The sequence below is a fragment of the Spermophilus citellus genome, assembly GCF_964194105.1.
Source record: "Spermophilus citellus genome assembly, chromosome: 16".
NCBI lineage: Eukaryota > Metazoa > Chordata > Mammalia > Rodentia > Sciuridae > Spermophilus > Spermophilus citellus.
Window position 1 is genome coordinate 82,894,045 of NC_138196.1, and position 25,943 is coordinate 82,919,987.

Below are 25,943 nucleotides of genomic sequence, written 5' to 3' on the forward strand. Positions count from 1 at the left end.
CTGCTCAACTATAGGGTGCTTTGGAGGAAGGGAGAGAAACCCTGAAGGTCTCAGAAACAACAGGATGCATTTTTGAATGGCGTGTAAAGGCTTCTAAAAGACTAGCTGAAAGGCTTAAGCAACTGATTGACATGAGACTGATGGCTCTGACTGTATCTTAAGCTTCAGGAGAGGGAGGGAGGGAGGGGGAGGGAGAGGGGGAGGGGGAGGGAGAGAGGGGGGAGAGAGGGGGAGGAGGGAGGGAGCGGGAGGGAGGGAGAGAATGGCCATTATCAAGCCTACAAGCAACAATAAACGTTGGCAGAGATATGGGGGAAAAGGCACACTCATACACTGCTGGTGGGACTGCAAATTGGTGCAACCAGTCTGGAAAGCAGTATGGAGATTTCTCAGAACACCAGAAATGGAACCACCATTTGACATTTGACCCAGTTATCCCACTCCTGTTTATATCCAAAGGACTTAAAAATCAGCATACTACAGTAATGCAGCCACATCAATGTTTATAGCAGCTCAATTCACAATAAATAGCTAAGCTATAGGAAGCACCCTAGGTGCCCCTCAACATTTGCTTGGGTAAGTAAAACATGGTATATATACACATAAGAAACTACTCAGGCATAAGGGGGAAAATGATGGCATTTGCTGGTAAATGGAGCTGGCGAATATCAAGCTAAGTGAAATAAGTCAATCCCAAAGAACCAAAGGCCAAATGTCTTCTGATATGTGGATGCTAATTCACAATGCGGGGGGTGGGTGCAGGCTAGGGAAGATAGAGGTACTTCGGACTAGACAGAGGGGACTTAAGGGAGGGTAGGACATATGATTACATGATCTGTGTAACTCTACATCATGTACAACCAGAAGAACGAGAAGTTACGGTATTGAACAACACAACATACCGATCTTTCTCCCAACTTTGCTCTTACAGAAGGCTTGATTACGAAGGGGGCTGGTAGTGTTGTTGCTTTACCCCTGTCTTTATACAGCTGTCACATACATTAAAGAAAGTTATCAAGAGAAAGAAACACGTGTTAATAGGAAGAGATAACAGCAGATGACAGCCTTGAGCTTCCAAGAGTCTCTCCTGTTTCTTCTGCTGAGTCTCTGGGTCACTGGAATGCAAGTCACCAGGTTAACAACATAACTGGACAGCCTTTAAGCCAGACTGTGGCATGCGTTGGATCTGGAACGTCTCCCAAAGGCTCAAGGCTTGAGAGCTGGTCCCCAGGGCAGCAGTGTTCAGGGATAGCTCTTGGGAAACTGGATCATGAGAGCTCTGACCCCATGAGTGCATTAACCTGAGGGCTTCACAGCTGAGCAGGGTGGAGGCCGTAGGAGGCAGGAGCTACTTGAAGGAGCAGATCCTTAGGGACCTGTGGTGGCCCCCCCCCACTTCTTGACCACCTGAGGTGAGCAGCTCTTCTCTGCCAAGCCCTCCCCATCATGATTTTCTTCTTTGTAACAGGCCCAAAGCAATGGAGGCACTGACTTCGGACTACAACTCTGAAACCATGAAACAGAACAGATCTCCCCTCCTCTAGCTTTTTCTCATCTGTTTTGTCAGCAATGAAAAGCAGACCAACAGTCCCAACGGACTGCGATAACTGGATCCGAGTGCCACTGAACTCTTGGTTCTCAGAGGCTTCTGGTAGGACTACACTCTGTGTTTTGAGCCTGACAAAATGATGGGATGCAAACTCTTAGGTCTTAAATGTTTGAATGCAGCCATCTGTGAGTCACACTTTGACCATATGAATAAGAACAAAGAATTATATTCAACTGATGTGACGACGACTCGCGAGTTCCATATGGAGATCAAATACATCCATAACAGTGACAGACCATGGAATTCACGCTCAAGGTTTTGGTCAATCGAAATTGAGAGGCTGCATGCCTGTAGCTTAGAATGCTATCACTACTGGAAACCCCAAAACACCACAATCACACAAGAATATGCAGAAGACAGAGAAACTCTGCTGCCAGTAGACAGAACAAGCCCAGCTCAGGGAGGCTTGCCGCTCTGTGTGGGTGCGCACTCGACGGCCACCTCGTCTTCAGGTCTCATCTAAGAGATTCCACACTAGATCACTCCCAGAGCACCACAGGATCAATGATTCTGCTGAAAGTTAGCCTTGACAATAGGAGTTCTGTAAACCACAATCTTCATCATATGTCATTACAGGGGAATATGAACCACTTCTCAATGCAGTAATTTATCTATATAACCTTTTCTTCGTCACATTTCAACCACAGTGATGAAGAAGCTGAGAAATTTAACTACTTTAATAAGGGTAACCTGGCCCTCCCACTCCCAATGCCATCTACAGCGTAAGACGATAGTACTAATGCACAAACCTAGTCAGTAAATTTCATGTAATGTCACTGGAAAAGACCAAAAGGACAAACTAACATAAAGATCAACAAATTAAGTGCTGAAAAATTGAATAGATCTTTACATTTGAGGCTTGGATAGGTACGTTATATATGCCTATTTTGTCGAAAGTCGATTCTCTGCAACAAAGATGAACTTAGTTAACTGAGCCCTATGTCCCTAGAAAACAGAGGAGTGGTCGAGGAACCTCCCTGGCCTGCCTTCTGAGAAGAGGCTAATCCAAAGGACCCCTCTGCTCTCCCAGAGTCCAAGCCAACACCCACTCCACTCCTGGTCAGCGACTCAGAAGACCACAGCTATCACCTCCCACAGGGCGTAAGACTCGCTAGTGATGCCGTCGGCCTGCTCCTAGACCCCTTCCTTTCCTCTGGAACATCTCTACTGCAGCAGTTTGAACAGCATCATCTTAATGGGCGCATTTAACTTTCCCAGTTTGGCTGCTCTGGCTGAGGTCTTGCTTCCTGGTCCAGGAAAAGGGGACCCTAGGTGACCAGTATGCCTCACTCCTGAAGGGAGATCCAGGGACCTATGGCAGAGTCCAGCTCCTGATATTGGGCTCTAGACTTGTCAGTTGGGAGCATGATAGAAAAAAATATTCAAAATTAAATTCTTATTTCTTCTGTCAGCTTCTTTTGGCTTCATGGTCTGACCTTTTGGTGATCTTTATGAATAGATGGTTTAGAGAGATCTTGTCTTTGTTGGTGAAAACAACGCAGAATCCAATTCATGAAAATTGTCAGTTTCTTTGGCTTTTCTGAATTAAGCTCAAAACAACTAAGAATTTCATACCACCAGGAAGCAGATACACTGAGGGTTTTTGTTTTTGTACATATGCCTGATCCTGACTGAAATTCTAGAACTAAAGCTATAAACTATTTTATGTGTTTATGTGCCTGTACTACAGACACAGCACTGTAGTGAACACACCTAAGTTTAATTTTCTTGTACACAAGCAGCGCTCAATCACCTTTAACAGTTCCAGGTCTAAACCTGCCTCCTCCAGGTCTCCAGATGGTTGCCTTATACAACCTCCTCCTCCTTACTCTTAGCAAGGTTCATACACGTTTCTCAACTTCTAGTTTCTGAAAACAATGAGGATGTATGTCAAGTCAAGATTTTAAGGAATGAGTAAACGTTTTACTTGCCCAGCATCTGTGCTGACACTCTTGGGGTCACAGCACTGGCACATGTAATTTCTACACTCCCATGAGATGGGGAGGCCAGGACCTCTCCAGGAGACAGTTGGATATGTGCCTAGTTGACTAGTCCCACTGACGCTCACACCTACGCCACAGTGACCATCTCTCAGTCACAGCCTGGTGCCACAGAGCTTGTTCTAGCTTGCTCTAAACCCACCAGGAAATGCTCCATGGCAATCCTATTTGGGTAACACCCTAGACCCTGATCAAAGAATGGGCCCTTAGTATGTCCCTGGTTCTTCAATCTTTCCTCACCTGACCTGGGGATGGAGGACTGCCCTCCTGATCTGCAGCAAACTCTGCTCAGGAAGTGTAGGTAATGTCTTTGACCTCATTCCCTTATTGTGGAAGTGGTGGTATGCGGAAGTTAGCTTCCAGCTGAACAGCAAGGGCTACACCCGCCCCCCCCCCCCCCAGCTGGACTCCCCTGGGATGTCAGGGAGCATTCAAAGAAGCATTCCCAGGACCAAAGAGATAGCCAGGTCAGTGTAAACAGGACACAGGTCAGATATGAGCACCAACGTGTCGGCCAGGACAGAAAAGGGTGCTGTGAGAGAGACCGTAGTTGTGGGTCAGAGCTCTCTACGCATCGGCCCCCACCTGGTGATAAAAGTGTCCACAAGAGGCCCCAAAGCACCTGGGTTCCTGTTGTGGAAGGTGCCAGAAGCTCTGGCACCGGAACCCCAATTTATGGCGGGGCCCTCAAACAGCTGTTGCCTCCAACCTGATCTCAGCTTCAGGCTGGCCCAACGCCCGGCCCTGCCCCTTGTCCCTGAGGTTCTTCAGGCCTAGCTTCACCCTCTGACGGCTATTAGGCTACTGACCACGATCTGCCTGACTGTGAGGGTCGAGTGTCCTCGCCTTGGGTGAGCACAAACACCACCCCAATCTGAACAGCCTCAGTACATCCTGCCCCCTATGCGCCCCACGTGTGCCAAAGGCCCTCTAGCCGTGTGGAACCTCTGCCCCCTATATGCGGCACGTCTGTTAAGTCCCCCTGGCCGCGCTGGGCCCTCTGCCCCTGGACACACCGCATGTCTGTATTGAGCGCCCCTAGCCATGCAGTGCCCTCTGCCCCTGTACGTGCCCCACATCTGTGTTAAGCACCCCCTGGACGCGCTGTGCCGTCTGCCCCAGGATGCGACCACGTCTGTTTGAGCGCCTCCTAGCGGTACAATACCCTCCACCCCCACACGTACCCCACACCTGTGCTAAGCGCCCCCAAGCCATGCAGCGCCCTCTGCCCCCGTACGTACCCCACACCTGTGCTGAGCGCCCCCTAACCGTGCAGGGCCCTCTGCCCCCGTACGTGCCCCGCGTCTGTGTTGAGCGCCCCGTAGCTGTGCAGTGCCCTCTGCCCCCGTACGTGCCCCGCGTCCGTGTTGAGCGCCCCGTAGCCGTGCAGTGCCCTCTGCCCCCGTACGTGCCCCGCGTCTGTGTTGAGCGCCCCGTAGCCGTGCAGTGCCCTCTGCCCCCGTACGTGCCCCGCGTCCGTGTTGACCGCCCCCTAGCCGTGCAGTGCCCTCTGCTCCCGAGCATGCCCCGCGTCTGTGTTGAGCGCCCCGTAGCCGTGCAGTGCCCTCTGCTCCCGAGCATGCCCCGCGTCTGTGTTGAGCGCCCCGTAGCCGTGCAGTGCCCTCTGCTCCCGAGCATGCCCCGCGTCTGTGTTGAGCGCCCCGTAGCCCTGCAGTGCCCTCTGCCCCCGTACGTGCCCCGCGTCCGTGTTGAGCGCCCCCTAGCCGTGCAGCGCCCTCTGCCCCCGGACGTGCCCCGCGTCTGTGTTGAGCACCCCCTAGCCCTGCAGTGCCCTCTGTCTCCGTGCGTGCCCCGCGTCCGTGTTGAGCGCCCCCTAGCCGTGCAGTGCCCTCTGCCCCCGGACGTGCCCCGCGTCTGTGTTGAGCGCCCCCTAGCCGTGCAGTGCCCTCTGTCTCCGTGCGTGCCCCGCGTCTGTGTTGAGCGCCCCCTAGCCGTGCAGTGCCCTCTGTCTCCGTACGTGCCCCGCGTCTGTGCTGAGCGCCCCCTAGCCGTGCAGCGCCCTCTGCTCCCGTACGTGCCCCGCGTCTGTGCTGAGCGCCCCCTAGCCGTGCAGCGCCCTCCGCCCCCGTACGTGCCCCGCGTCTGTGTTGAGCGCCCCGTAGCCGTGCAGTGCCCTCTGCCCCCGTACGTGCCCCGCGTCCGTGTTGAGCGCCCCCTAGCCGTGCAGCGCCCTCTGCCCCCGGACGTGCCCCGCGTCTGTGTTGAGCACCCCCTAGCCCTGCAGTGCCCTCTGTCTCCGTGCGTGCCCCGCGTCCGTGTTGAGCGCCCCCTAGCCGTGCAGTGCCCTCTGCCCCCGGACGTGCCCCGCGTCTGTGTTGAGCGCCCCCTAGCCGTGCAGTGCCCTCTGTCTCCGTGCGTGCCCCGCGTCTGTGCTGAGCGCCCCCTAACCGTGCAGCGCCCTCTGCTCCCGTACGTGCCCCGCGTCCGTGTTGAGCGCCCCCTAGCCGTGCAGCGCCCTCCGCCCCCGTACGTGCCCCGCGTCTGTGTTGAGCGCCCCCTAGCCGTGCAGTGCCCTCTGTCTCCGTGCGTGCCCCGCGTCCGTGTTGAGCGCCCCCTAGCCGTGCAGTGCCCTCTGCCCCCGGACGTGCCCCGCGTCTGTGTTGAGCGCCCCCTAGCCGTGCAGTGCCCTCTGTCTCCGTGCGTGCCCCGCGTCTGTGCTGAGCGCCCCCTAACCGTGCAGCGCCCTCTGCTCCCGTACGTGCCCCGCGTCCGTGTTGAGCGCCCCCTAGCCGTGCAGCGCCCTCCGCCCCCGTACGTGCCCCGCGTCTGTGTTGAGCGCCCCCTAGCCGTGCAGCGCCCTCTGCTCCCGTACGTGCCCCGCGTCTGTGCTGAGCGCCCCCTAGCCGTGCAGCGCCCTCCGCCCCCGTACGTGCCCCGCGTCTGTGTTGAGCGCCCCCTAGCCGTGCAGTGCCCTCTGTCTCCGTGCGTGCCCCGCGTCTGTGCTGAGCGCCCCCTAGCCGTGCAGTGCCCTCTGTCTCCGTGCGTGCCCCGCGTCTGTGTTGAGCGCCCCCTAGCCGTGCAGTGCCCTCTGTCTCCGTGCGTGCCCCGCGTCTGTGCTGAGCGCCCCCTAGCCGTGCAGTGCCCTCTGTCTCCGTGCGTGCCCCGCGTCTGTGTTGAGCGCCCCCTAGCCGTGCAGTGCCCTCTGTCTCCGTACGTGCCCCGCGTCTGTGTTGAGCGCCCCCTAGCCGTGCAGTGTCCTCTGCTCCCGTGCGTGCCCCGCGTCTGTGCTGAGCACCCCCTAGCCGTGCAGCGCCCTCTGCCCCCGGACGTGCCGTCTGTGTTGAGCGCCCCCTAGCCGTACAGCGCCCTCTGCTCCCGTACGTGCCCCGCGTCTGTGTTGAGCGCCCCCTAGCCGTGCAGCGCCCTCTGCTCCCGTACGTGCCCCGCGTCCGTGTTGAGCGCCCCCTAGCCGTGCAGCGCCCTCCACCCCCGTACGTGCCCCACGTCTGTGTTGAGCGCCCCCTAGCCGTGCAGTGCCCTCTGCTCCCGTACGTGCCCCCGCGTCTGTGTTGAGCGCCCCCTAACCGTGCAGTGCCCTCTGCCCCCGTACGTGCCCCGCGTCCGTGTTGAGCGCCCCGTAGCCGTGCAGTGCCCTCTGCCCCCGTACGTGCCCCGCGTCTGTGTTGAGCGCCCCGTAGCCGTGCAGTGCCCTCTGCCCCCGTACGTGCCCCGCGTCCGTGTTGACCGCCCCCTAGCCGTGCAGTGCCCTCTGCTCCCGAGCATGCCCCGCGTCTGTGTTGAGCGCCCCGTAGCCGTGCAGTGCCCTCTGCTCCCGAGCATGCCCCGCGTCTGTGTTGAGCGCCCCGTAGCCGTGCAGTGCCCTCTGCCCCCGTACGTGCCCCGCGTCCGTGTTGAGCGCCCCCTAGCCGTGCAGCGCCCTCTGCCCCCGGACGTGCCCCGCGTCTGTGTTGAGCACCCCCTAGCCCTGCAGTGCCCTCTGTCTCCGTGCGTGCCCCGCGTCTGTGTTGAGCGCCCCCTAGCCGTGCAGTGCCCTCTGCCCCCGGACGTGCCCCACGTCTGTGTTGAGCGCCCCCTAGCCGTGCAGTGCCCTCTGTCTCCGTGCGTGCCCCGCGTCTGTGCTGAGCGCCCCCTAACCGTGCAGCGCCCTCTGCTCCCGTACGTGCCCCGCGTCCGTGTTGAGCGCCCCCTAGCCGTGCAGCGCCCTCCGCCCCCGTACGTGCCCCGCGTCTGTGTTGAGCGCCCCCTAGCCGTGCGGTGCCCTCCGCTCCCGTACGTGCCCCGCGTCTGTGCTGAGCGCCCCCTAGCCGTGCAGCGCCCTCCGCCCCCGTACGTGCCCCGCGTCTGTGTTGAGCGCCCCCTAGCCGTGCAGTGCCCTCTGTCTCCGTGCGTGCCCCGCGTCTGTGCTGAGCGCCCCCTAGCCGTGCAGTGCCCTCTGTCTCCGTGCGTGCCCCGCGTCTGTGTTGAGCGCCCCCTAGCCGTGCAGTGCCCTCTGTCTCCGTGCGTGCCCCGCGTCTGTGCTGAGCGCCCCCTAGCCGTGCAGTGTCCTCTGCTCCCGTGCGTGCCCCGCGTCTGTGCTGAGCACCCCCTAGCCGTGCAGCGCCCTCTGCCCCCGGACGTGCCGTCTGTGTTGAGCGCCCCCTAGCCGTACAGCGCCCTCTGCTCCCGTACGTGCCCCGCGTCTGTGTTGAGCGCCCCCTAGCCGTGCAGCGCCCTCTGCTCCCGTACGTGCCCCGCGTCCGTGTTGAGCGCCCCCTAGCCGTGCAGCGCCCTCTGCTCCCGTACGTGCCCCGCGTCCGTGTTGAGCGCCCCCTAGCCGTGCAGCGCCCTCCACCCCCGTACGTGCCCCACGTCTGTGTTGAGCGCCCCCTAGCCGTGCAGTGCCCTCTGCTCCCGTACGTGCCCCCGCGTCTGTGTTGAGCGCCCCCTAACCGTGCAGTGCCCTCTGCCCCCGTACGTGCCCCGCGTCCGTGTTGAGCGCCCCGTAGCCGTGCAGTGCCCTCTGCCCCCGGACGTGCCCCGCGTCTGTGTTGAGCGCCCCGTAGCCGTGCAGTGCCCTCTGCCCCCGTACGTGCCCCGCGTCCGTGTTGACCGCCCCCTAGCCGTGCAGTGCCCTCTGCTCCCGAGCATGCCCCGCGTCTGTGTTGAGCGCCCCGTAGCCGTGCAGTGCCCTCTGCTCCCGAGCATGCCCCGCGTCTGTGTTGAGCGCCCCGTAGCCGTGCAGTGCCCTCTGCCCCCGTACGTGCCCCGCGTCCGTGTTGAGCGCCCCCTAGCCGTGCAGCGCACTCTGCCCCCGGACGTGCCCCGCGTCTGTGTTGAGCACCCCCTAGCCCTGCAGTGCCCTCTGTCTCCGTGCGTGCCCCGCGTCCGTGTTGAGCGCCCCCTAGCCGTGCAGTGCCCTCTGCCCCCGGACGTGCCCCGCGTCTGTGTTGAGCGCCCCCTAGCCGTGCAGTGCCCTCTGTCTCCGTGCGTGCCCCGCGTCTGTGCTGAGCGCCCCCTAACCGTGCAGCGCCCTCTGCTCCCGTACGTGCCCCGCGTCCGTGTTGAGCGCCCCCTAGCCGTGCAGCGCCCTCCGCCCCCGTACGTGCCCCGCGTCTGTGTTGAGCGCCCCCTAGCCGTGCAGTGCCCTCTGTCTCCGTGCGTGCCCCGCGTCTGTGCTGAGCGCCCCCTAGCCGTGCAGTGTCCTCTGCTCCCGTGCGTGCCCCGCGTCTGTGTTGAGCACCCCCAAGCCGTGCAGTGCCCTCTGCCCCCGTACGTGCCCCGCGTCTGTGTTGAGCCCCCCTAGCCCTGAAGCGCCCTCTGCTCCCGTACGTGCCCCACGTCTGTGTTGAGCGCTCCCTAGCCGTGCAGTGCCCTCTGCTCCCGTACGTGCCCCGCGTCTGTGTTGAGCGCCCCCTAGCTGTGCAGTGCCCTCTGCCCCCGTATGTGCCCCGCGTCTGTGTTGAGCGCTCCCTAGCCGTGCAGTGACCTCTGCCCCCGTACGTGCCCCACGTGTGTTAAGTGCTGTGCCCTCCGCCACCGTACGCGCCCTCCAACCCCGTGCGCCCTCCGCCCCCGTACGTGCCCCACGTCTGTGTTAAGTACCCCCTGGCTGTGCTGTGTCCTCTGCCCCCTGCGTGCCGCATGTTTGTGTTGAGCGCCCCCTAGGCGTGCAGTGCCCTCCGCCCCCGTACATCTGTGTTGAGTGCCCCCTAGCTGTGCAGTGCTCTCTGCCCTATGTGTCACACAACTGTGTCGAGTGCCCCTCTAGTTGTGCTGTGCGCTCTACCGCTACGTGCCCCATGTCTGTGTTAAGTGCCCCTAGCCATGCAGTGCCCTCTGTCTCCGTGCGTGCCACACGTCTGAGTTGAGCGCCCCTTAGCCATGCAGTGACCTCTGCCCCGTAAGTGCCCCACGTCTGTGTTGAGCGCCCCCTAGCCGTGCTGTGCAGTCTGCCCTGTACGTATCCCATCTGTCAAGGGCCCCCTAGCTGTGCAGTGCCCTGTCCCCTATGTGCCGCACACCTGTTGAGTGCCCCCCTAGCCGTGCTGTGCACTCTGCCGGCTACATGCCCCACGTCTGTTAAGTGCCCCCTAGCTGTGCAGTGCCTTCTGTACCCTTTGTGCCGCACGCCTGTTGAACAACCTCTAGCTGTGCTGTGCGCTCTGCCACTGTACTTGCAGCATGTCTATTTACACACCTGGGAAGAGGTTTGACAAAGGCTGTGAAGACCAAGACACGACTGGTTCAGCTGGCCTTTCACTGAAACCTTATAAAGCTATATAGCATAAACAAACTTCCAAGTTTGCCTTTGGTGGGTTTCAAATTAAAATTGACAAAGGAGGAGGAAGCCCTGGCATAATTAGAGTAGTCAGACTCAGGTTCCCTCTGAGAAAGGGCACTGTCCCTGGACATGGCCCAGTCAGGGCTGACATACATGTGAGCCACAGCAATGCACCAATCACAGGACCAGGTTGGTGATACAGAGGTGGTCAGGTCATCCCTGCCCTCGAGAAGCCACTAGGATTCCGAGGGCCTCCTCGACCATTTTCAAGCCATTACAATCCAATCATATCTATGATCAGATACAAACACAGTCCAGAGTGCAGAGAGAACTCTGCCCAGCACCTTACAGAAACAAGTGACAAGCTCAGGCTTCGAGGAGGAAGAGGAGTTGGCAGATGGGAAAGACCTGCAGAGGGCGCGTGTGAAAGACAGTGGCTCCGGAGAGCCTGGAGTGGTGCCCCTGGCTTCACCAAGATGCTGCCTAGGTGACAGACGTTGTAGAAGCTCTTAGGGCAGCAAATAACTGTCCCAAGTGGAGGTAAGGGGACAGAGGTGACTCCCACAAAAGCCTGGATGGGAAAGGGTGGAGGTGCCACCACACCCATGGGGACGAGAAGGGGACGCTGGACTCCATGACGGGAGTGGCAACGCCCAAGGGCAGCAGGGGTTCGGCACAGGTGGAGATGGGTGACAGAGGGCCTCCTGGGCTGTCTCTCTCTGCCACACAGAGGCTCAGGGCTGCTAGCCCAGCCAGGCAGGAGGCAGAGGCAGGGAGTTGCGAGGGTGAGGCCAGCTTGGGCAACTCCGGGAGACCCCAACTCAAAAGAAAAATGGGCTGGGATATGGCTCAGTAGTAGAGCACTAGCCTACCAGCGTGAGGCCCCAGGTTCAATCCCCAGCACTGCAACAGCACATCTGTTTACTTCTGGCGGAGTATAGCCGTGGAGGATTAAGCCATGAACATCTTACTTCTCAACAATGGCAACACCTTAAGAACAGCAGTCCTTAGACCGTGGCCAACTCTTGTGCAGAGAATTGGAGAGAGAATCAGGCTAGTCACCTGGCAATGGACCAGTTCAGAGAAAAGAGGGACCTTCCTAATCTTACTAGGAAGGAAGGAACGGCCTACAGCAGTGCCGTGGGTGTTCCCCAGCCCGGGACGTCACAGGTTAAGAACCATCTGTACATCTGCCACTGATGGAGCCAAAAGAAGCCTCCACAAAGTGAGGGGTCCACCGACTGTCTCGGTACGCTGTCAGCAGGGCACGGCTTGGGGCCCCACAGGCTTATATGTGTTCATGGGCTGACTATATTTATGCAACCCAAGAACAAATGAATGCATAAGCACACAACGCTAACATCCAGCCTACTGCCCGAAGGTCTCAGATATGGAAAAACATCAAGATGGTACTAGCAGACAGCCCCCAGAAAAGCTAGAAACTTGAAGCTGCCGTTTGCAAGTGCATTCATATAACGTTTATTTTCCACTCTGGTCATATCTTTTCCCTTTTTGAAGTACCCATTACAAAAAGAAAACAAGCCTTTTATGTTTTTGATTGTTATTCAATGGAAACAGAAGAGGCAGGACTCTTCCTGGATGGGAAGGTGCTGGTCCATGCAGTGACAAAGCCCGATAGGCCAGGAGACACCCCAACCAGAAGCCATTGGGCACCTGGATCACTGCACTGGCTCCAGAAATGGGGGGGGGGAGCAGGGGGTGAGGAAGGGAGGGAAGGGAGAGCATGACATTTGGGAAATGTGGTGGTTGATTTCTTTTACTAAGATCAAAGGTAAGTCAAACAAATGTACTTGTTTTATTAGCAATAAAAAAAAATTAAAACATGCTTTGAAGTCTTTTGGGTTTAGGTACCAGTTTTTAGGTAAATAGTAAAAGCTACTTTTCCTTTAAAAGAAACGAAGTAAGGAGATAGTCCACATATGTGCAAAGATTAGTGATCTGTTCACTACTGATAAGCTATTGATAAGTCCATGTAAATATATGAGCACTATCAGAATCAATTATATGAATTTTGACGAGAAAATTAAACAGACCAAGTCAAATAGGACAAAAAATAAACTCTGGAGAAGTGCCCTCACACCTCTCCCTGTGAATATTCTTTGATCAGAGTCCTGGAGGCCACATCATTCTTCTTCTAAAGGGCCTTGCCCATGTCCCCAGGCTCCATGCTCACAACCAAGCAGCTCACAATGTGTCCTTCATGCTGTTGATCCCCGCCTTTCACTTGATGGATTTCACGTTCTGCAAAGCTGAAAACTGGACCTAAGTACTTCTTTATATCAATAGTTCATAACTTCATTTTCCTTCCTTATATGGAATCTTTGTTTAGAATTCCAGAGACTCCTAATATTTGAGTAATTTTTCCTAAAAAGCATAGGCATCTTTTCTATATGTTCTCAGCTATGATAATAGTGATCAGCGCAGCATCATTGTAAATTCTGAAGGCCCACTGGCCTGGATGAGGGTGGATTTCTACAGTGAAAAGCAAACAAAGTGTACAACCAAGTAAGTCACCACCGATGCCCACGTTGCTAGAGATCCAAGACGCTTTATCAAATGTAGCTGCAAAACCCAACTCTTGGCCTGGGTCAACACACACTCCCTCTCTGGTTCAAGGGGCAGGGTAGATGCTGCCACAAGGGTGGCACCTGGCCCTGGACCCTGCTTTTGCACCCCTTCTCCATCCCAGAGAACAGACCCTGGGAGTGGGTAGCAAGGAGGAGCCCAGAGGCCTCGTTGTCCCAGGAAAGGATGTGCCTCAGTGTGTGGGACAAGGGCGCCTTCAAGGGGGCTCTCATAGGCTAAACCCGGGGCTCTGTAGGGACACCACTGCCCCACATAGTGTGAAAGCATGTGGGCAGAGGTTCTGCACTGTCAATCATTTGATGTGGACTTTAAAAGCCACACTTGCTGGGCACCATGGTGCACGCCTGTAATCCCAGCAACCTAGGAGGCTGGAGGCAGGAAAAGCTCAAATTCTAGCCAACCTCGGCAACCTAGTGAGGTCCTGTTAATAATAAAAAAAAAAAAAAAAAAAAGAAAAAGAAAGGTCTAGGTCTGGGGATGCAGCTCAGCAGTAGAGTGCCCCTAGGTTCCATTCCTAGTACTTAAATCCCTAGTACTTAAAAGTCAGGTCAAGTTGCCTACCTTTACATGTAGAGCAGAAAGACACTCCTTTCATCAGCCACACTCTACATACAACCCAAGACTTACCAAAAAACCCGGAGGGGTTTTGTAAATCTGTGGAGTTTCCTGGTTAGTGTTGCTATTTGAGACAGATGCAACCACCACCTGCAAATCCTCCCAGGGTTACACCACAAATTCTACACTTAAAACTGCTTCTGACTCCCAGTTTCCTATCCACAGTCCTTCCTTTAGTTAACATTCACCTAAATAGAACCATGTAGAAAAAAAGGGGGGGGGGAATCCCTAAGAACCAACAACTCTATTAATACTAACAGATTTTAGTGTCTTTGAGAAACAAATTGTAAATATTTTAAAATGAAAACAATTCTGCATAAAAATGAAATAGTATAACTTCAAAAACAAGTGTTTGAAATAAAAGATCACTGATAATGAAGATAATAAGGGTTTATGCCAAGCTGACTGTACATAGTGATTGTACATGGTGTTCTTTTAAGGATGACCTAAGGATTAACCTGAGAAGGGCCTTAGCCTAAGTAATTCCATTTTAAAATAAACTGCAGTTCCTACCAGTCACGACTACAGAGCCCTCCAATATTGTCATCGGACATAGCCTGATAAGTCACTTTCCACAACCCTGATAAAAGAGTGACATCTTTACCCTTTACCCTGACAAAGTCAGAGGTGAGACACCAGTGTGGAAGCCACCAAATGTCCTGACCCTAGAATGAAAGATGTCACTGAGAAACCTGGTGATAGCCCATAGGGACTGAAAGGGCAAGCAGAAGCCCCCAAATTTAACATAAATGACGGAGCAAATGAACAGACCGATGCCCATATGCCAGAAAGCCTGATGAGGACCATGACCGACATCCCAGCTCTTACCTGCCTGGTCCTGTGCATGGTCCTCACTGCTCTCAAGCTCCACAACCACATCTTGATCCTGATGAGAACCACGACTTCTCCTTATAACCCTCTTCTCAGCCTGCCATCAGCTCCACCCCAGGAGAAGCCTGCCTTGGTCCCTAACCTGATCAGGGCGGTCTGAGTGTGCATCTGCTGGACTTGGCCTAAGGCTCGAGACTTTAGATCAGGCACTTGAGCTTAGCACACAGAGGGAGTGTCTGTAATAGGTTTGTCATGATTAAGTGTTTGCAGTGTTTACAATTAACTTAGAATTTTTTGCTTTGAATTGATTATGTCTATTGCAGTGCCCTGCATTAAGGACTATAATTTTCTTAAGAACCTAGAGTGGAATTGTATTAATTCGAGTGAATAAAGCATTGAAAAGGGCAGAAGTGTGTGGCCATTCTTTCTTTCCCCTTCAACTGCCCAAGTCGTACCTTTACCCATCACGACATTTCTTTAATGGATTCTCCACTGATATATGAACCAAGTCTTAACTTATGTCCCAAAACTCAGAAGCGTATGGCAAAAAATGCTAGTTGAAATGCCTCAGTTTATTTTCTAACAAATTCAGTAGTGATGCCTCCTAGATTTTAAATTGCAGTTTTCAATTGTTACTCTTCTATGCACCCTCTTTACTGATGATTATTTTTTTTAAATAAGGAATAAAAACAGAATTAAAGATTATCTTGGAGTGGGGCTTGGGCTCAGTGATAGAGCATTTGCCTAGCCTGTGTGAGGCACCAGGTTCGATCCTCAGCACCACATAAAAATAAAGGTCCATCTATAACTAAAAAAAGGTTTTAAAAAAATTATCCTGGAGTAACGTCCAACAGCTTACATTCTTAAATATTTAGGCTCTTGAGCTTAGCACGCAGAGGGAGTGTCTGTAATAGGTCTGTCATAGGTTTGTCGTGATTAAGTGTTTGCAGTGTTTACAATTAACTTAGAATTGTTTGCTTTGAATTGATTATGTCTATTACAGTGCCCAGCATTAAGGACTATAATTTTCTTAAGAACCTAGAGTGGAATTGTATTAATTTTTTTTTAAAAGAGCTAGCATTAAGGAGCTTAAGGAAAGGCAGAGAATTAAAACCCTATGATGATGGGGCAGGCAGTCACTGCCCCCAGCTGCTTGGGACATTGCCTACCATAAAGAGGTCTGGCTGGGGACAAAGGCACAGCGGTGACACACTGCCTCACAGGACTCAGTGGCCCGTCTGCAAGCACTGCTGTCAGGGCAGTGAGCCGCAGGGTCTGCAGCTGCCCGCCTACCCAGCTCCTCTGCACTTCACTCTTTTGGCTTTGATGCAGGGTGCAAGCCATTCTAGCCACTTCTCTCCAGGACTCTCCAGTGGGGGAACACTTTCCAGAACTCTCCCAGTAAGCCGTAAGACTTCCCTTCACATATTACTGGGCACAGCGAGTCACATTCAGGATGTCCACCATCAGCTGAGTCCACTCTGGGGACACTGGGAAGGTGGGACGGAACTGAAGAATGGACGCCCCCTCACTGAAGGGCAGGTGCCTGCACCAGGCAGGTCCAGGGCCGAGCGCCGATTTTCTCACCCAGTTCCCTCACTCCTGAATACACTTTAATTTTTCTAGACACAAGGTCTCAGGCTTACTCGTGCAGCAAGTTATTCGAGTTTCTACATATCCCAAACTAATTAATTTGATATTTTAAAAAGCAAATTACCATGGTATATTATCATCTATCAAATATCTGCCAAGTGGAACATCTGGTAAACTGGACCTTAGAAACCAGCAGCTAAAGGTATTTAGAGTGGTCCTGTGCACTCTCCATTGCCCAGAGCACTGACCGCCCACCAGTAGATCTTGGACAGCCTCACATGGCTCCTCTCGGTGCCCCAAAAGATCTTGCTCAGGAGGGAGTATACCACTCCTTTGTGGCCCAAGATGACCACTGAGGGCCTAAGGAGATCCACCCCACCTGGCCCTTGCTTCCACCACCTCCAGTCCAAACACATTTGGTGATTTCTGAACCACATACTTCACAATGCTGGCAAAAGTCAGCCATTCAGTATAGGACATGGAAATAATGCTAAAAGATGGAGCTCTTTGAAAATTCTATTTAATGTTTTCTATAGAAATATTTTCTTTCACACATAAAAAGAAAAAAAATAGCATGCTAATAGGAATTGAAATCAACTACGGCCATCAAGAGGCAGCTGATTTTCCAGGGGCTTTATAAAGTAACACCTGCTGGCTCCCGCACCTGTCACAACCAGCACAGCCCACCTCTGCCAACTTTGGGCTGGCTGTGCCAAGAGAGGCTTATCAGAGTAATCACAGCCCACTGGAAACCCGGTAGAATCCAGAGCAGCTCTGGCCTCGGTAAGCCATCTCTCAAGTGAGGGCCACTCCAAGCTCCTACCACACGGGAGGCCTCCATCTCCCTGTGTGCAGCAGGATGAACAACAGGAAACCTACACGGACAGTTAGGAAGTGTGCCGTCCTCAAGGAGGTGTGGCTAACCCTCAGTGTGTAATCACACTCATGCTGAATGTCCAAGAAAACAATAATAAACATCACCTGCCGTTTGGATGAATCACTGCTAATAACCCCTTCAACAACAAGAGTAAACCGAGAAGTCATAAAATAAAAACCTTAGAGGAAAACACATTCATGTACTTTACCAGAGTGCTAGCACCAGTCGGGGTCTACCATCTTTCTCTGCCAGTGACCTACAATTTATAAGCCAAGAGGATAGAGGTAATGATTGCTTAACTCAAAAGTGGCTCAACAAGGCCAGGAACAGTGGTGCACACCTGTAATCACAGTCGCTTGGGAGGCTAAGGCAGGAGGATCACAAATTAAAGGTCAGCTTCAGCACTTAGCAAAGCTCTAAGCAACTTAGTGAGATCCCATCTCTAAAATAATGATATAAAAAGGGTTGGGAAGTGGTTCAGTGGTTAAGCACCCCTGGGTTCAATCCCTGGTACAAAAACCAAAAACAATTAGGGAAGTCTGATTTTTCCACCGACTTATATAGTGACTGTAAGGTCCTTGCTTAGCATCTGGACAGCTATCTTAAGTGATAGCCGCCATGTTAAGAAAAATTTCACTTTCCTGCCCAAGGGCTTTTCTGAGAAAGGCTAACCACTCCCTCATACTAACCCCACCCTTAACCACTTCATTAGGACCCTCTGTGCTCTCATCCCCAAGCCTGCCTCATAAAAGTTCCGAACCCCAAGCCTGGTTTGCCCCCCTTGTCTATAGAGAGATGTGCCTTTACTTGTCAGCTCTGACAGATAAACTGTGAATCTCTGCCTGGTCTGTCATTTCTCGTTCACCGTCTCCTGGTTCCTCCTTTCGCGACTTCTCCCATAGCAGTACATACTGAATCAAAAGTTAATAAGCTAATAAACAATAAGAATTAATAACAGAAGTTCTACCTCAGATTCTACAATTCCTCACTGAATAGTAATCGTTTTCACTCTTGAAAGAAATTAAGTTCATCTCAAATATCTTTTGCAAACAAGGACTAGAAAGTTCACCTTTTGAAAGCCCTTCTCTTGTCTTGGTCTTTCATCGCTCCTTTCTCAGAAGGGTCTAGAGCAGAAACCCTGTCTACAGAAGTCATCTTTGTTGGGTCGGTTTGAGGTGATTAAGCAACCTGTGTGCGTCAAAGAACCACCAAGCAGGTGCCTGAGGAACCACCTATCAGCAGGGTCTCCTGGTCAATCCTGGATCTTAGCCAGCTTCCCTAACCCACCCCAGTAGGACAACGGACTCTAAAGACCCCTTTTCCTGTCCCAAGCCCTCCCTTCCTGCCCTAAGCCCAGTAAAAATTCCAGTCTGGTCGCGCTCCCCACACTTCTTAGACCCACTCTGCTGGTCTGAGGGTTCCGCCCGAGAGCGAAATCTCAATAAAGCAGCCTTTTAAAATCTGCCTCCTTTTGGTCACCGCTGCCTGACCTTACATTTTTAATGAAACGTAAAGGTGGACTATAGTCCTATACAACCTCTTCACTGTGATCAATTAGAAAAGCTGGCCAGAGTGTAGACAGATGCGCACGCACGTGCGCACGCACACACACGCACACACACATACACGCATGCTACCTGAAGACACCGCCCAGGAGCCAGGTGATAAACAAGGAAAAATAAACCACAGACTCAAAGCAGCACACGAGGTTTAAGTTCCCTGGGGACACCCGGCCTCAGGGACAGAAGCACAACTTCAAATCATGTCAGCTCCTAACTAGAAGACAAACCAAAGATAACCAGGCACACATGACTGAAAACCAAGAAACAGACAAAAACAAAATGGAGTTATCAGGCAGATTCCAAACTACATGCGCTTCACGTGCTCAAAAACATAAAATAAGGTTTAATGATTTTAGCAGAGAATTATGGGACAAAAGTCAAATTACAAGGATAAAGTATGAAATGTGGAAGCTCAATGGGGGTGTTCAGCACCAGAATAGACAGATGAAGAGGAAAGGATGAAATGGGCAAGAAGTCAGTAAAAATGCACAGAATGAATAAGAGAGGACAACTCCACAGGAAACCACGACGTGTGGGCCACAGAGGCCAACCCGTGACTGCACCCCCAGCCATGGAGGCATGAGAAAAAGGGACGGAGTAACAGCTGGGAACTTTCAGAACAGATCAAAGACAGGCAGGCCAGTGACCCTCAGGAAAGACCACCACCTCAGTGAAGCTACGGAGAACCATGGAGGCTCAGTGCGCTTGGGCCCACTCTAGCACCTCTCTTCCGGCAGGTTCTGGCATCCATTCCCAGGCCAACCCCTCCAGCAGGTGCTATTGCCTCCACAGGCTCCTACTTCCCCATCTTCCCGACCTGCCCATCTTTACCCTGAACCTTCCTATGACACAGATTCAGGATAAGCCACCCCTACTGGGCCTGCTCTGCAGGGTAGCCAAGGCAGACATGACCTGAATGCACAACTCCAAGCTTCAGATTAAAAAAAAAGAGCATCAGGCCACAGGACAACTGAATTTCAATCAGTTTCATAACTTCAGAAAGGACAGGTAAGCCAGCCCTCAGGTGAAGATACAGAAGCCAGAGTTAGACAGGCAGAGAGGCCAAGGCCAGACCCAGAGAATGGAGAGATTGAGAGGTTGATTCCTTCAGAGCTCCTCCTCCACCTTATTCAGATAACCTGCCCAGGGACTATCCCCCCTACAGGGAGTAGTTAGTTACAGCCCCTTCCTGCAGGGATCCTCTTCCCAGCCCCTCCAGCCCACCTCTTTTCCACCTTAGGACCATCCCATCTAGCATTTCCTAGGAAGGAGAAAGAAGGAGAAGAGAGTGGGAGAAAAAGGAAGCCTAGGACATATAAAAAGGCAAATCACCCTCACTTCTTAGTACTGAGATACCAGGATATCAGCTATGGCCCCCTTCTCCCTCCCAGGAAAAGTCTGTTACCCCTTTTTAAGTCAACCCTGCTTTATATGCTTGCCTCGTTGTGCTTCTCTAATGTTATTTCAACCTGCGAAGAAGCAGGAATCACCACAGGTAACCAGTGGTACCAACGTAAGAGGCCACCCCATACCCTAGGGCCAGCCCCCTCCACTGCAGTACATGCAGGTCCTCCAGGAATTAGCTGATGGAAGAGCTGGTCATGAACTTACTTTTCTTAATGTTAAAATTCAATTATAAGGTTTATTTTTGTTTTTTAAAGAAAAAAAAACAAGTTTGGTGCTTGATAAAATCTAATCCCTTTATATATAGTTACACATAAAAACATGACTGAGTTAAAATGTCTCAAATTTCAGCTTAACATAAATTAACTTGAAATCTAACAGGGAACAAAAACAAGCAGAGAAGACCTCCATTTCCGCAGGTCAAAAGAGAATAACTGAGATACCAAGGACCCTTGAGACCTGTGAGCCATAGGTCAGAAACTTGTCTTGAATTCACTAGTCCAATCCCTGTGCGGTTCTGCAGAGGACTTAATACAAGGAAACTAGACAGTGTTTTTGTCGGCTGGTCACAACCTAAGATGCCGACATAATGCCTCTCCCCACTCCACATTAGATCTCAAAGTACCAGGAAGTTGTAGCTTTCACACCTAGAATTGCACGTTAAACACAGGTCTCCTCCTTCCCAATCACCTGCAGCATGATAAACTGTGACCACTCATATCTGCACCGCTCTCTAGACTTGCACTTCTGAAACTCTCCAGCTGAAGCAAAGCTGGTCTTGGCATTCGGTGCTCTGTGGTCCCCCTGTAGCTCTAACTCAAGTTTCTCTGTGATGTCTCCTGGGCCTCATAAAAACGAGGCTGAGAGTCTTAGGTCAAAGCCGTCTGGGTTTTCTCCCTGTCCAGGAAACACTTGCTGAAGCTACAAAAGGGCAACTAACCTGGGCACAGCTCATCAGGCCCCAGAGACCTCCAGGCTTCTCTGCCAGCAGGGAACTTGCTGGCAGAGTGACAGGGCCAGCTTGTCCCAAGTGAGACCCCAGCTGTCAGATCCAGATGTCTCCGACATTCACCTACAGTCAACTTTTTAAGTGAACATAAGTTGCCGACTCCTTTCCTCCATGCAAGGTGGAACATTACAATGTTGCACTGACCTTTGGGCCTTTCCCGCCTTCCTTCGATTCCTCAGGAGGCTGGACGCAGTCCTGAAAGCCTTCTTGAGAGCCATCCGGAGCAGCCTTCCTTGTGGCACCTAAAACCCAAGTGGACCAAAGGTTAGAGTGTAGGTGGAATGAATACTGAAGCAATGTCAGCAAAACAATGAGAAGTCCCTTTTACTGTGTTCGGTGGTGACGGGAACCTGCGGGCCTCTAGTCAGCATGCATGTCTTGCTCTTTGAAGATTCCCGTCCCTGACGGGAGTCCAGGAATCCAAGAGTCCAAGGCATACATACGCATACCTTGTCTTGCATTATCAAAGGGACAAATGTGATGCTACACTGTAACCACATGGGCAGAGTTGTCCCCAACTGTCCAGTTAAGTGAATTGCTTGGGACGTTTACATGTGCAATGTAGCACCACAATCACCAAAACGCAGCTCCTTGGAGAAGGTGGTTCTAGGTGAGAGGCTGGAAGTGATCTCGGCATTGGGGCGAGTTTCTCCACTACAGTCTACAGTGCAAAGCTCCAGATCTCAATCTGCAGATGACAGTTGGGTACGCTCCCCCAAGATTCCCGTCTTAGGCCAACATCTGGCCATGAAGACACACCAGTGAGTGCACTGTGGTTCCGTTAGGTGCTGTACCGAGTGGACTCCCCCAAAACCCATGATGAAGAGAGCTATGTTGGGGTGCACCTGCTTCCTGCTGATACCCTATGTGGCGCTCCATCCTCTCTGCACCCTAAGTCGCCCACTTGGTGAACTAAAGTTGGATTTTTTGAGGACATAACAAGGGCCATCATGCAGTCCTGATACGCCGGCACTTGCAGGGGCCACGGTCTCAGCCCTAGTCGGGCAACGGTCAGCCTAACTGCACACCCCACTCATTCACTGATGTGCTCATCAACAAACACCAATGAGGAGAGGCTCCCTCTGGAGATGCAAACGCATGAGACACTGTCCCAACCAACAGGAAAGGAAATACACATGATGCAAAAAATAATGTCAGTACTCCCAAAGTTCACATTGCTTAAGAAAGTCTACAGACAGGACACTATGATATAGCCAAGTACAACTAAGTGGAGAGTCTGATCTGAAAACTTCAAAAACAGTTCAAAAAACACAGGACAACAATGGTGAGGCATCTTCCCGAATCCAGACTCATTGTCATCCGCAACCCTGGTCCCGATACATCTCAGGGTCAGGTTCTGAGTCAAGAAACCAACATTCTCTGCCTATGAACTCCTACACTTGGTCCCTCTGGAAATGGCAGCCACTGTGATGCCCTGTCCCCTGCAGTCTAGTGTCCAGTCTTCCCAAGCCCTGCTCAGCGCCAGATGACTGTCCCATAAACAAGGGCCTCAGCCAGCCAAGCAAGCAATGGAAGAGAGCAGGAGGCGAGAAGCTGTGTAGGAGGATGTCATGCAGTTTGTGCCAAGATCTAGCCGAGTTTCTTACTGCTGTTCACTCCTGTGACTTTCAGTAGTCTTGTTTAAGTGCTGAGAACTCCTAAGCCCTATGGTGGAACCTGGATGAACCTGCCCTTCATCTTTAAGGTCTAAGACTAAAAACAACTAGAAGAGTAGAATCAGTGTTAATTGTAACCACTATGCATTTTCATTTTAAAATATATTGAAAGCAAGAGTATATCAAAATTAAACAGGACTAAGGATAATTTAGGGATGAAGTCTCTCAATACTGAATCATGAGCAAGTATGCAGCTTCCTAGTATATTGAAAAAAGGTCAGCAGCCACGTGCTTCAGTACTTGCCTCGGTTCTTGCCTAACAGAGACAGGTGGCAAAGCATTCTGCAGGCAGAAAGCTCTAGGCAGAGCATCATAACCACCTCAACATCAAGACCAACAATCACGGTGCATTTTCACAATTCCACAGGTCTTGCAGTCACAAAATGATGGAAGTAAAAGACTTACATTTCCAACATTCTGCCCATTCACCAGCAATTTACTGAAGTCTTCTCTGCAGATTTTAATCAGGAAGCCGAAAGCAGTTGAGTGTGCACGGTGGCTCAGTGTCCACCTGCTGCAGATCCGGAGGCAGGTCTACCTGCCATCTCTGGTTCCCACCTGCTTCTCCCGAGTGCTCCCGTGTCATGGGTCGTTCACAGGCTTCTTCCCTAGATGACTTCAACACTCACCCTTTGCCCCCTTAAAGTGGGCCTTACGGAGAGTCCCGATTCTGTCCCTTGTCCAGAAATCCCAGGTAGGGTATGAATGGATATATCCAATGAGTTAGTGGACATCTATTTTGACAGTCTCAGGAACTGTAGTACGTCATGCCCACGGTCTCACCCTCATCCCTCTTCCTCCATCACAGCCTGGTTTGATGGACATCTTAATCAGCTTAGGCTGCTGTGACCCCACACCACAGACCAAGTGGCCTGAGCAACAAATGGAATTTCTCAGTCCTGGAGACTGAGACCAAGTGACGTGACAGGTTCTGGTGCAGGTTCTCTCCCTGGCTTGCAGAAGCCGCCTCCACAGGGCTCAGAAGAGCAAGCCTCAGGGGTCTCTCTCATCCTTTAAAGGCAGTTCGGCACCATGACAGTCCAGCCTCATGACCTCCTCTAAGCCCGATCCTATTCCAAAGTCCAGACTCCAAATGTCAGCACATTCAGGGGCAAGGCCCCAACACAAGAATTTTCAGGGGTCACAGTTCAGTGCACAGCATCTCCTTATCAAACCCCCACTCCTCATGCTAGCTTCTTTCCAGTGATTCAGGTCTAAGTTTTCATAGAATAACCAAATTCAGATATAAAAGAATTTCATCACTGCCGAATTTGTCATGCTGTATTATCTGAAGTTTCACCATTTAGAAGTTTGTATAATATCACAGTCACACCAAGGAAAGCTAGCAAAGGGTCATTCACCTCTCGGCGTGCATCACCATCTCCGCCTCTCAACGCACGTAAGTGAGGTTAAGAAAGAGTTGGTACTGGGGGGAACGTGGGATGGGATCCCTGCAGAGGCAGGACCAGGCTAAGGCAGCATGAGGACAGTAGTGAATCAAGTCCCAGGGAAGGAGGGAGAGGGGAAGAGGGTGCTGAGAAAGAGGAGAGCAGCCCGTGTTGAAGGTCTGCCTGGAAACAAATGAGCTCTCCTTTCCAAGGTCTGCCTTCTGCACATCCCACTTCCTACTCCAGGACAGCAGGCAGGTGAAGGACACTGGTGTATCTGACAAATGAGTCACGTGTAGGAGCACCATGCAGAATTCAAGGGCCAAAAAGGCTTCTGAAGGCAATTTAAGAACCCATGATTTTAACATGCAAATAGCGTAATACCATCTAAATATTATCCTAATGGGAACTTTTTAATGGGAATATTTGAGTCCAAGATATGAATAATGAATTTAAGAAGAATGCAAAAAGCTTAAAACTGTGGGGAAAAAACCTTAAGACAGGATAGACACTTCCCACCACTGGGATATGTGCAGTTTATTAACAGCCTCATCTGGGACTGTGCTCTCAGCCGTTACAACCAAGTTCACTTTAACTTTCGGGGGGGGGGGGGGGATGATCTAATCATGGTCTACAATAGATTGAGGTAATTATAAAGCAGAAACTTCCATTCAGACAGTTAAAACTAACTTACATAGAACCCACATTTTAACACTACATAATTTTCCCATTGGGAGTTTTCTGCACCTTTTGAATTCCCTGGCATTCAGTGGCTTGACTATCTTTCCTATTTGCCTAACCTCCCAAGGGAGGTGAGCTCCGTATTAACATTACCTGCATCTGTCTGAACACCCTGCATATAATAGATGCAAACATCTGACTGACGAAAACGCTTCACCAGTCGGTTAAACGATTGCAGCCTGCCTGCCTCATAGCCAACCTTCCTGTTTTAGCCGACACCCACTCTGAGCTGTTCAGACTGCCTGCAGCTTAAGGCCCCAGGGAGTGGGGCAGACTGTGGGGAAGAGGGCCGAGAAATGCTCTCCTTGCCATACTTAGATGATCTGAATCATCCAGAAGTGCAATAGTTACTCTTCAATTTAAAATATTTAAGGAATTCATGTACACTTATTTGCTACAATAATCCTCACTTCCTCTTGAATGAAGAGATACTGAAATGTACAGACTATCAGATAGGAACACCTACATGCCTATGAGTGGATGGGTTAGTTCTCAAAGCACATACAAAATACCTTAACTAAATTTTTAAGAAGGTGTACATTGATGATTTTAACGACTTTAAAAAACACCAGGATTTTCAAGCTTGCTCAGTGGTGCAGATCCAATGTAAAGATGCGATTCTCTGCCTTGGGATTATGCATTCTATACATACACGCCCTCCACAATGACTGTAGCATTTCTGCTGCTAGTTCTCAGTCGTGATGTAAATAAACCTCAACTTGAGCCCTACTGACCTCCTCTAGGCAGGCACTCCTTCAGAGCCAGGGTACCACCCCATGGTCCTTCCCAGGCAGAGATGCAGGCAGGGGCCACACCCACCTGAAGTCAGTACAGGCAGCACAACATCTGTCACAGACCAGACCAGCAAGGTGAAGCATCTCGTGACAACAGCAGCACAGGCCACCAGACCACTCCAGCCACAAGCATCAGCCACAACACTAGCAGACCATACTCCAAGCCAGCTTCTAGAGTCCTTCAGGCCAACACTGCAGGCTTTGTTAACTGCCACAGGGGTGTGACAAGTGAGCTGAACTTGGTGACATCACTAGCTGATTCATCAGCACAGTAGATGTTAAAGTTTGACTGGTAAAATTCACGGGCTTCCAAAAATGGATGGATCGGTTTAAATGTTACGGGGCGAACCCTACTCACAGAGCCTGGAAATCCAGAGTGAGCTACAGCTGGCATCCCTCAATGGCATCCTAAGCATCTAACTGAAGATACCTGGTAGCTGAAAAGATCAGACACGTGTGCCAAGAATACTGGTCAACCTTTCAGATAAAGTATGG

The 25,943-nt window shown here is 52.1% G+C and overlaps 1 protein-coding gene across 2 annotated transcripts in view; it reads right to left on the reverse strand.

Annotated features, from left to right (window-relative positions):
- The window catches only part of MCPH1 (microcephalin 1), a 200,209-nt gene that overhangs the window by 136,401 nt on the left and 37,865 nt on the right, over nt 1-25,943 (reverse strand). For both annotated transcript variants that reach the window (XM_081269248.1, XM_081269247.1), the window contains one exon: nt 20,994-21,091. In XM_081269248.1, the coding sequence (XP_081125374.1) occupies nt 20,994-21,091 (98 nt within the window). The remainder of the gene's footprint in view (nt 1-20,993; nt 21,092-25,943) is intronic.